Source organism: Cyrtonyx montezumae, unplaced genomic scaffold (assembly GCF_038088225.1).
Source record: "Cyrtonyx montezumae isolate F1298 unplaced genomic scaffold, pur_monq_1.0 scaffold_13, whole genome shotgun sequence".
Lineage (NCBI taxonomy): Eukaryota > Metazoa > Chordata > Aves > Galliformes > Odontophoridae > Cyrtonyx > Cyrtonyx montezumae.
The window spans coordinates 33,288,055-33,299,858 of record NW_027071859.1 but is presented as its reverse complement, the minus strand read 5'-3'; the positions used below and the strand labels follow the sequence as shown (position 1 = coordinate 33,299,858).

Here is an 11,804-nt window from a genome sequence, read left to right as displayed (position 1 = left end):
CATGGGACTGTACCATGATCAGTGGCAGAGGAGTGGCTCAAGCAAAGATTTGGTGAGGCTAAGCCAGCAGGCACAGCGACCCTTCAATGTGATGTGGTTTGGGCAGCCACCAAAGGGGATGATGCAGCCTTGGTGCCTGCTTAGCCATGTTTTGAAAGAGCTGTTTAGGCCCATTGACTATAGAGGCAGCCTGGAGTTGAGTTACTAGATCTGAGTTGATCTAGGCTGTTAACTTCTAGACATCTGAAGGGAATCTGCTTTACCTCAGTACCATGTGGGCTGGCTGTGTTGCAGGGGCTTGTTTACAGTAGGCACCTGGGCATACACCTCCCATTTGAGTTGGAGAAGAGAATAGATGAGCGGGTGCAAGCCCCGCTGTACCTCCTGGCTTCAGATGTAGCTGCATCCACACAGGCTCTGTCACTTGAGAATGGGGCCTTGCAAGTCTCTACACCTTAAAAATCTGCACTTTATTGCCATTTTTAAAAAGGCTTCCCCATTGCTCTCTGAAAACAAGATGAGATCTTGCCCCACATCTAAAGAAGTAATCCTTCTATACTAATCCATGCATTTGTTCTCTGGGCATTAAATTCAGGTGGAGGTTATTTTTTTAAACGTTTGTCTAGATCTCTGCTGTTTGTTATTTTGTTCTTCCCTGCTAAGACAACGTCATTGCTGTAATTGTTTTTCTCTCTGGTTTCAGAAGCGTTAGGAAACTTTAGTAACTCTTCCTTTTGTAAAATGAGCTTCTATTCACTGACTGGTGCAGCAAATGACTAGATGCTGGATATTTGAGTTCCCCAGGAAACTCACATGGCATTGAATTTGTGCACACAAGCTGTCCTTTCTTTCATTATATAAGGGGAAAAAAAAGATCTTTATGAAAGTTGAGTAGGAGATAAGATCAGTATGGTGGGCTGGTAATTACGTAAAGTAATGTTCAGTCATTAGACAGAATGTACAGTTGATCCTATGGCTTAGTTGTGGGCGAGGAATATAATCTAACTTTGCTGGTATAAAAGAAAGATGCAGCCTTTTCATACATCAGGAAGGTACATTCACACATCAAGGACAGCTCGCATTTGAACATCGTCCTGCATTTTCTCATCTTTCCGATTTATTCTCATTGAACAAGGGAGGTAATATATTTTTAATTTTCTTTACTGTTAAAGAAGAACAATTACGTATTTTTTGACATTGTCTTCCCCTTCTCCCCAAAAGTTTTCCTCTCCTTCCATTCTGTCAAAGTTTTTACTTTGAAAACCAGCATGAAATGTTGCATTGGAACTAAGAAATCAGTACTTAGTGTTAAACTGGCTTTGTGAGTAACAGAAAACGAGGTTGTAGGATTGCATTACAGCTAAATGGTGATGCTTTGTGATTTCTGGTTGGGTCTGGTAATGCTTCATTAGTAATTTTGTATTTTTATCCTGGTCCACAGCATTGATGCCAGATGTCAAATGTTAACACATTTCATGGTGCTAACACTTGTTTTAGAGTCTTTAAGTTGCTGGTCATGGTTAAAATATGTGAAGGAAAAAAAAAAAGATGTTAGTAAAGATTTCTCAGTCTTCAGTGGTTTGCTAACAGCTTACTGTGTGCAAGGCAGCCAGAAGTGAAGCATTGGCACTTCATCCTTGCTGTGACAAAGCCATACATCAGTGCTAAATGCTCTGAAAAGAAACACAATGTGCAGAGTATTTGGCTCTTGTTTGACACAATGGTCACCAAAGTCACCATATAAAACAGCACAGAGGGACATCCCAAGTTTATGCTGAAGACGTTAGGTCTCTTCATACAATTAGTACAAAGGTGGCCTATCTAACAAAGCTCTCTGGCACATCTGTGCAAAGACCAATGAATTTGAGTAGGAATTCTGGTTACATGGAGTACAACATAAATAAAAAGACATCAGAGTCCCACACGCATGTGAGAAGAAGACCTGTTTGCAATCACTGATGACAAGATATCCTTGTTACGGTAACTGGTAATAGGATAACTTGTTTACAGAAAAAAGATGAGCTATTGTAAATAGTAAGGTGAGTCTCTCACTTCTGGGAAAGGTTTAAAATTGCCATCTTTCCAAAGATCTGCTAAAATTCATACATTGCATAATCACAAAAACCAAATGATAATGTTCCAATAGAAAGATATTAATTAACAGAGCAAAGTAAAAGCTTAATTTAATTTGCTTGTGAGGTGTTGTAGATATTAACTGGGTTAGCAGCATGGGCGCAGTCAGAAAAGCAAATGCAGAGCAGAATAAAAACATTAGGCAAAATTGCTGTCATATTGCTAGAGAAGAAACATTAGTGTCTGGGCTTTATTGACAGGTCTTTGTTTTTAGTACGAGCCTGACAGTATGACTCAATAGAGGAAGTGCAAAACTGCGATTTCAATTCCCTTTTTTGGTTAGTTTAATTTAAACAACTTCCCTCTGGGGTTGCCTCAGGCACTTATAATGTACCAAACCATATGCATTCTTAGAGAAATTATGACAAAGATTGCCACAACATGTTCAGCAAAGAGATTGAGGTCACACAGTAGTCAGTCAGTGGCTGTGGTGTTGTTAGAGAGCCACTGGATCATCCAGACTTACCAAAAGGCTCAGAGCGATATAGAACTGAGGTGTTTTGAAAAGTCTGTCTGTCATCTTCTCCTGCTGGTGAATGAACCCTTCCAGCTGGCTCCTTGCACTGGGCAACGTGCTGCCCAGCTCTGAGCCCCCAGATGGAGCAGGGCCTGAAGCTAAACTGTGCTCTTATATCCTAGTACAGGCGAGTCTGCCAGCAGTCACGCCCCATCTGCAGTGCTGAAAAGAGCACATACAGTAAATAACCTTCAAAGAAAAGTCTTATTTGCTGGAGGGAGGGGTTGTCTGATCAGTTTACTCAGCACAACTTCAGAAATGCAAGTGAGCTCAGTTCACTTCCAGAAATGTCTGTCAGTATCATATGAGTGTTGACTGATATAAATGGTGTGAATGTCCACCTTGATGTTGTGGACACACATGACTTTTGTCCAGGGAGCAGAGCATAGAGATCTGGCAGCTGTCTTTCATGAACTTGATAGTGCTGTTTAAAGATCTTATATGAGGCTACTGTGTTAACCACTGTTCGTTGTCCTGCACGATCTCATTGTGGCCACCTTGAATTCATACAGTATACATGGTCAAATCAAGCTGGCTTGGGTCTACCCTGAAGATCTGAAAGGAGGAAGGGGAGCACAAAGCTTGCCTTATCACAAAACCTGGATAGCATTGAGTGAACATTGGATGTGTTAAAGTAAAAGCCCATGGCTGAGCCTAAGGGAAGGCTGTAGCAGTGCTATATGCCTCACATTTGGTGGGCATTACCCCAAGCTGCTGTAGCTGTTCTTTGCTGCGTCATGCATGCCCTCTTTTCTAACAGACAGCTCCAGTTTCCCATAGCACCTAACCTCAGAAGACCACTTCTTGTACTTGGATGGGTTTTTGGTAAAAGCTGTAGCAGAAAGAAATAACAACCAGTATCATTCAGCTACATACATATACATTTACTAAACCACTTTTTGTATTTCTTCCAAATGCTTCCTTCCAGTGCTTCCACAATTTCTGCCAATGGGTTTTCTTCAAATTCTGCCCTGGCTGCTTTTAACTCCTTTATGCTCTGTTTCTTGCCAACATTGACTGACTTGCTGGGCAGGTGGGACTGAGGACGTGAAGTCATCTGCACCTAAGCACCCAGCCTCCCATTACTGCAAACTGCTCTCCATCCTAGATCTTTGCTGGACTTCCAAATGATTTTTTATCTCTAGTATTTCTTGGCTTACTTAGAAAATTCTTCTTGCCACTATTGTGCTTTTATAGCTCACTTGCTTGTTCATAAACTTTGTTCTCTTCAGCTTTGCTAACTCTGATGAAGCAAGGGCTGTGTTCTCATCATCCTGTCTTTGGTCTCAGCCTCATCTGCTTGGACATGAGCTTTTTCTGTTTGCTATGGGCATAGGCTTCTCTGGTTTTGTTTTCTTCCTTGTCCTGAGTTCAAAGCTGTTTTATGATCAGCGCTCCATGGCATTCTGACTACTTCCTTCATCAGTCTGACTCATCAATGAACCAAGACCTGCTGGCCTGTGTATGGCAGCCTCACATCTCCATTTATCTCTGAGAATTTGTATGGCAATGGAGTGTCCCTCTGTTAATCCATACACTCTTTGTACACATCCCAATGCTCCAGGCTCATTCAGACGATCATACCATACAAGTAGCTTCACTCGTTGGACCACCTCAGGTTTGCATCCCCATCCAGATGCAAGCAGGCATTATTTGTACATTGGTATCACTGGGCAGTCTCTGTAGGGATGCTGCTGGGGAGGTGCAGCATCTGAAAAGAAATAGCTTGCCAGTGTATGAAAGCTCATTTGATTTAATTATACTTTGCTCTCTTGATTTTCTACTATATTTTCTTATTAGGGATGTCAGTGCCCTTTTCAATAGCATGGCACGCTTAAATAACCTCTACACCAAATCTCAAGATTTATGTCTATGTTGCTGGCATTATTGTTGTTTTCATTGTCACTACATTTTTATAAATACTTGGTGCCATAGCAGGATCCATCCCTGGAGAATATTTATCATGAAGTAGCAGCAATGACTGGAGTGTTTGGAAGAAGAGCTCTTCTTTTTTAACTTGCAAAGCAGGTGGCTTTCAGAATCTAGTGCTCAGGGTGCTGTTGGCTTGCTATTCAGAGGAAGCCCTAACGCATTTCATTTGGCTGCTGGCATGGCCTGAGGCTGTGACTGCAGGAGCAGAGAGACCTGCACGATCAGATAAGGTTTCTCATAAGGCAGGTGGAGGCTGAGATCTGTGGGCTCTGTGAGAGCAGCCTGGGCCTGCTGTCCCTGGGGCCAAGTAGCAGCAGGTATAGCACTGCTGCATGGCTGCAGCAAAACACCCTCTCTGTGGGGTGGGCATGGACAGTGCTGAGCCCAAATAGCCTCATGGATGATCAGTGAGGGCAGGAAAAGTGCATGAATGAGAGATTGGGCAAAAATGGTCTGACTGGGTGAGATTATGCTTTGTGCTTGAGACAGTTGCAGACTTCATGCTTAAATGGGGCATCCTCATGCTTGTTTTAAGCAAACTCAGGTCTTGCCTGCCTTTCCATTATGAGGAGTCATGTCACAGGCATGTGATACTATTCTCACTGAAAAGAAACACCATCCTTTACAACTATTTCTTTGTTTCTGACCAAGCTGGTACAACAATGCCTGAGAATTACTTGAAAAATCCTGTGGTAGTTAGCAAAAGCATCCTGCTGATCTCCATGTAGCTTTTACTTAGGTATGAGTCTTCTCCATAAATGTTTGCTGTCTTTTCTCTGCACTGCCGTAAATATTAGACAGTTATGGTATTTGAAGTTTATGTGCTATGGTTTATGTTATTATTCAGAAAATATTGTTAAGGCCAGAAGAAGAGGCACATTTTCGTTAGGAGAGTGGTGATGAAGTCAATTTTCTGAGGCTGTAAAATGCATGTAAGTATACTACATTTTCAGTTTCTGCTCTTGGTTTTAAATTGTCACTGTTACTTATCTTGAATGCTGTATTAGTGTGTAGCCTTGATGCTGTTACTGTACCCATTGTGAAACAGTCCTTTAAAAATGTGCTTATTTGTATTTCCAGAAAGATGATGGATTGCTACAGGAAGTATGCAGCTGTCACTTTGACCATCTTGTCTGTGTTTCTGCATCTTTTTCATACTTTCCCAGATGGAGAGTTTCTCATGCAGGGTAAGCTGCGCTCAGCATTCAGCTATAGGACAGTTGTCAAGAGCAGTAATTAAACTTGCTTTATAAATGTGGTCATAAATATAATTATTCTATTGCACTGTTGATACTGGGATGTGAAGGTATAATTGCTCAAGATAATTTTGTTTCCTGCTCCTTCTTTAAACTTAATTTCTCCAGGTCACAACTCTCCCAGATGAAAGTATTCTCATCTTTATGTGGTGATCTTAATCCTCAAAACATTATCAAGTAGAAACGTTTCATTTTGTTATACTTCTGACATCCAAGTGGCCACACAACACAAGGAATAACAAAATAGTAATTCCTCATCATAATGCGTAGAATATATTTCTTCCGAAAAACCTTTTGCACTGCAGCCAGGGCTAGGATGAGTTTACTGGGACAAAGCTACAGTGTGTAGTAGTGTGCCATAGAGATTTCCATCATCATAGCCTTCCACTCACACAGTAGGCTGAGCACTTCTTATAGGGCCACATACACACTCTTCACTAACAAGGTGGGTCCCATGGATCAACAGTGAGAAAGCAGTGCTTTTGCTGACATCCACTCAGCAACAGTGTTAACACAGCACAGCTTGATCCTGTTCGTCCTCTCTGGCCTATCAGGGCTGAGGTTTGTAATGTTCATATACATTAACATAGTGTGAGTCCCTCCAGCAGCTGGTCTTAGACCCTCTCTCTAAGCTCCTCTCCATCTTCTAGTAGACCTTCAGTTCTATCCGAGCCTACTTCCTGCCAGGGCCAACACGCTAAGCCTTTTCCTTTGCTTCTCTAGGGTGGGGAGTTGAGTGCTCCATTTTGATGATCAGGTTAGGAGGGCTCCTCTGCCTGCTACTGTTCCCTTCCATTGCCAGGTCTCTGTATTCACTGTAGCCTTTAGTCTCATAATCTAACGTAAGCATTTTGGTAAAAACCCATTTTCACACTTAAAAAATTTGATTTTTAATAGTGTTGAGCATTTGCTTTCTGACAATTGATTTTCTTTAATAAGTTTTGAACAGAATATAGAAAAACACAAGCTACATAAATCTTGAAGTCACCAGGCATTTTTGAAATTCAGAAATAACTGAGTGTTACTTGCAAACGTGCACTGTCTAGGAAGTGCTAGCAAATGCTGCTGTTACTAACTACCCATAGCTAATAGATTTTATAGGTAGAGCTACTGTAGTACACTTGCTGAAAAAAAAATGCTGTTAACTTAGAAAGAGCAGAAAAGAAATTCATATGCCTTACCTGGAAAGACACACTTTAGTTTTACAAGTAGTGGATGAAGGACTTTGAAGTGGAAAGCTTTTGTTTCTGTGCTTTGCAGTTTGACATGCATCAAGAAGCAGAACAAAGCCAGTTCTTCCTCTTACTGCCTGTGTTTTCCCTTTCTCTTTGAAGATCAATGGCCATAAGTGAAAGTCTTTTCTGTACGTTTTTATGGCAGGTTGTCCAGAGTGCAAGCTAGGGGAGAACAGGTTCTTTTCAAAACCAGGAGCCCCCATTTACCAGTGCACTGGGTGCTGTTTCTCCCGGGCCTATCCCACTCCAATGAGATCCAAGAAGACCATGCTTGTTCCAAAGAACATTACATCGGAAGCAACGTGCTGCGTAGCAAAGGCTTTCACCAAGGTAAGAATGTAAACGAGACTGTTTAAGCTTGTTTTAGGAAGCAATATGTAAGTGAAGCAGTGAATAGAAAATGATATGTTTTTGCTGAAGGGCATTGAGCTGCTATTTGAGGGAAACATCCTTGGTAGGTATATCATTTACACTTGTGTTCATTTGTGTTTGTTTTTTTTTTAAAAGAAATTATGTTATACAGTACCAACTCTGATAGTCTGTTGGGATATGGAAACTGGTGTAGTACCACTGACTTCAGTAAAACTACTATGACTCATGATGCATGAATTGGATTTCTTGTCCATTTTTAACTCTCCTGGATGCGTACCCTCTCCTTAAATGTCATGAAGTGTGGATTTGATTTTAATTAGTCGCTTTCCTTGCTTCTTCTCTGCATAAGCAAGGAGTCCTCTGAGAACATGGGTGGTCAATACTATCAATTACATGCATGGGAATGAGGGACCAAAACCATCTGTACTCATTAGATTAATTGAGATTGTGTTTACTTTTAATAGTATAACCGGGAGGGAACTGTAAACATGTGCAGCTACTTTGAGCATTTAACAGTCCCATCTGGAAGGTTCTCTTAAAGAGAGATTGTGCTGAAGCTGATTATTTTGGGAGTGATTCAGCTCCAGGTGAAGAAACCTTAGGTTGATGTAGTCAGTGGTGAGCTAGCTGATGTAAGCCAAGGTAGCTGTCATATGGTGATCTGAATCATGCTCACTGAGTGTGCTGATGAGGGGCTCGGTTCAATTACTGGCTCACAGGTTTGGTGCCATTTGAGATACCCTGGAGTACTCAAAACAACTGTGTGCATAGCTGGCAGAAATAGGACCCATAAAAGACCTTCTGGAGTGGCAGCTGGGGGCTTGGTGGGATCCCATCTGATGTCAGGAAGGATAATCAGCCTTTCTGTATACACAACTGGCCAGAGCCCTGGGTCTCTGCTGGCTGCACTGTGAGCCCAAATATATGGCTTACCTATAGATACCTACAACTGAACACATTTTAGCTCTTCATCTCAGTAGAGCATGGGTGTTTTTCTAGACCACCAACATTATGATTGCCCTGAGGCAGGAAATAAAATTTGGGTGAGATTAAAAATATCTCAGTGTTCATGCTTTCTGTTTTTATAATCTCTGCGTGAAGTATGTTAAGGGCACTTCCTGATTTGTCATAGATTGGCTGAGTAATGCTTTTTTGAAAAATAGGCACTTTAAAATGTGCCAAATTAAGGACACCATGCTACGTGTTGCTGTTGAAAAGCATCTCATTACAGCTCCAAAAGCCACTGATGATGCAACTTCACATATTGGCGTTCAGAGGCCATTCTAGTTCACATGCTCCTTGGAGCCTGTGTAGTGTTTGGGGTTAAGAAAAAGGCTTCAGAAATCTTTTGCTTGAGATTGCAGTTTTAACTGTGTAGCTAATCCTAATTATTTTCTTTTTTCTGTGTGTGCTTTCTTTTTTTAAGATTACCCTTAAGGACAATGTGAAGATAGAGAACCACACAGACTGTCACTGCAGTACCTGCTACTATCATAAATCTTAAAGCCTGTCTCTTCGTTAATGATCAAGGACAACGGCGAATGGAATATTTGTTTTTCAGCTTTTATAGCACCGCTGTGTATAATCTTGAGTTTTCTGGTCAAGACATTGAGTAGACTTCTGAATGAGATGGATGGCTGTTTTATTTCCTCTTTGCTTCTTCATGCATTTAAGTAAGTTTAACTATTTCCATTAGGGATTAGATGCAGCACTTGCGTGACAGCCATAAGCTTGATCTATTTTTAAAATAAACTGTCAGATAAATCATTGATGTTTCTTGAGGAAAAATGATGATTTCAGAGCTTAAAATAACAAAAAAGAGATTTTGTAGGAGTTCATTTTTAGGGTTTTTTTGTTTGTTTCTGTGGGAGAGGTAGGAAGGAGGAAGAGGGGATGGGAAAGTGGGCAGAAAAAGAAACAGTCATTTCCCCTTATTCATTTAGTGATGTTTAGATTTTTTTAAACACATTTTGTTTTTCTTCCTTCTCTTCTGTTTTTTTTTTCTTTAACTTGTGGCATAAAGTTTAACAGCAATGCTCTGCCTTTCTGTGCCATCTTTGATTTTGCTTTGAATTTCATCTTCTCCCGTATCAATAAGTAGATGCAAAAGGAGATGTAAAGAACTATGCAGTGTGGCAGTGCTAGAGGAGAGGCATAGCACATCTGTATTAGCTATTTAACATGTGGCTGAGCAGCATGGCATAGGGCTTTAGTAATTCTCAAATGCAATGTGGCAGACTGAGATATACAAATGAGAAAGGGACTGTGTTAGATCAGAAATGGACCACAGAATATGTATTTAGAATAGATGACCTTCAAGTTGTAAATGGGGATTTTAGTGATAGCACTAGGTTGTTGTAGGTTGGAGCAGGGCGTCTGGAGGAACTGCTTGTAAATATGCAGCCTGTCCATATGAACATGAAATAAATTAATTCCACTTGTCTTAACCCAAATATCTGAAAAAAGAATGTCAGTCCTGCTGCGATCACTGAATGCAAAGGTTGTGCTGTCTCGGCCTCAAATATATTTGTGGGGTACTTCCTTGCATCAGATACTGTGAGAGTAGTAGTACAGATGTGTAGCAGAGCTTCTGGTAGAGAAAGGGGAGGATGCCTTGCTGTGAGGCTGTGAGTACAGCTGCTGTGCCCTGGGGCATGGCCATGGCTGATGCCTGCTGCAGTCCTAAATGACAGACCTCCAGGGCTAGGCTGTGATGGGGCCTAGGAGCAGTCCAGGACTGTCAGGATCTAACCATGGCTTAAATCCGCTGCACACCCACCCCTTCTGTCTTTTGGAGTGAAAATTCACTGCTGTTTTCTAAGAATACCATAGGGGTTTGTGGCAAAGGCTTCTCATGGATAGAAAAGAAAGCAAAATTATTCAGCATATGTCCGGTAAATTCTGAAAGCTTGATCCCCAGAGGGGTCTGGTTCAATCTCATCTCTGGAACCATCAGTCTGGCCCAGTCCTGTATTGTATTGCAGAGTGAGCTGTGCTGTGCTATTCCTGGGAGGTGTTTTACCTAATTTGCTCCTGGAGAAACTTGAGTGGTTATTCCAGAGTCTGCCAAGGAAACTGGCAAGAAACTCTGTTACTTCTGCTGTTACTAAGCTAGAAAAAAATCACTCTCCTGGAAAGATTTTTGTGATATTTTGTCTGTGGTACATTTGCTTCAGTATTACTTTTGTTCAAAGGGGAAGTAGTCCAGTAGAGTGGTCTTTAGTATGAGTTTAATAACATCAGCAGAAAAGGTTTTCATATTGAGAAGTCTAATTTCTCATTCTGGATCATCGCTCAATACATTATGGGAATACATGTCAAGCAGCTATTAAAGCTGACTCACAATTCCAACCTGTTGTGCAATTTTATTAAACATGATTGATGCAGATACTTTCACAGGGGATCAGGATCCTGCCTGGGATTTCTAGGCAACGAGAGAGGAGTGATCTGAAGCTGCAAGCTGATTGCCTTTGAGAATGGTATTGCAATTTCTCATAGCTTTGACAGGACTGAAATGGAGAGCTGGGAAACGCATTCTCTGAAGTTGCCTTGCAGTGAAGTTGTGCCTTTTTGCCCTGTGAAACATCTCCTTGGGTAGACTCTAACTCAAGTGAGATCCTCCAGCAGCACCATTTTCCTGCTGGTCTATTAATTCCTGTGCTGCCAACAAGAACGGGTTGGTGACATGATAAACTTCCATTTGCATTTCTGAAACAACTTTCATCTTTTTAATTGTAAAATCTTAGAAATATTGAAAAACAGAAACAAATTAGAGTGAGACCCATGCTTTGAAGATGATATGGGATGCTGTAGCCCTGTATCATTCTAGAATGCCTGCTTTGTTTTTCATTCTCTGTGGCTCATTTCCTCTTGCTTGTACAAAACCATTTACTCCTGAATTTCTCAACTTGTGGGTCTCTCTCCCCTCTGAAGTGACTTTTGTATCAAGGGCTGGCAAAGTGTTTATTATGTGGAATGTGCGAGAACCCCTTTCATTACCTTATCTGGTTAAAGCTTTTCAGTCTGAAAGAAACATCGCTTAACAAGGAAAGTAATAAATTAAACAGTGAGATACACAAGCCTAGCAGCAGGTGATAAGGGAGACGACAAAGAGCAGACCCCTTCAGCCCATGACCAATGAGCTGTTATCGATGGGCCTTGAGGTGGTGAAGGGATGGTGGTGGCACTGAGGGTGTTAGTGGTGGCAGCCTGAGCTTTGTGACTCTGAGAAGTGAGGAATAAAACTGACATAAGCACGGAGAGATATCTGAGGGAGGCTTGTGGGGCTGTGCAAAGCTTACTGCGAGGTAAGGACCTTACTTAGAGAAAGGGCCAGAGGTGGAAAAAAGGGGTAGCAGT

The 11,804-nt window shown here is 41.4% G+C and overlaps 1 protein-coding gene across 1 annotated transcript; it reads left to right on the top strand.

Moving 5' to 3' along the window:
• Positions 1–1,093: 1,093 nt before the first annotated feature.
• CGA (glycoprotein hormones, alpha polypeptide) lies at positions 1,094–9,390 on the top strand. The gene is made up of 4 exons (XM_065731153.1): positions 1,094–1,139; positions 5,663–5,769; positions 7,219–7,403; positions 8,872–9,390. Exons 2-4 carry the CDS (start codon positions 5,667–5,669, stop codon positions 8,947–8,949), a joined length of 366 nt encoding a protein of 121 aa, XP_065587225.1. The 5' UTR covers positions 1,094–1,139; positions 5,663–5,666; the 3' UTR covers positions 8,950–9,390.
• The last annotated feature ends 2,414 nt before the right edge of the window (positions 9,391–11,804 follow it).

What these genes read in the sequence shown, in the direction of transcription:
- CGA (XM_065731153.1), top strand. Translation starts at nt 5,667, where the DNA reads ATGATGGATTGCTACAGGAAGTATGCAGCTGTCACTTTGACCATCTTG. An exon ending in TGGAGAGTTTCTCATGCAGG is followed by an intron (nt 5,770 to 7,218) that starts GTAAGCTGCGCT and finishes TTTTTATGGCAG; the next exon opens with GTTGTCCAGAGTGCAAGCTA. An exon ending in TAGCAAAGGCTTTCACCAAG is followed by an intron (nt 7,404 to 8,871) that starts GTAAGAATGTAA and finishes TCTTTTTTTAAG; the next exon opens with ATTACCCTTAAGGACAATGT.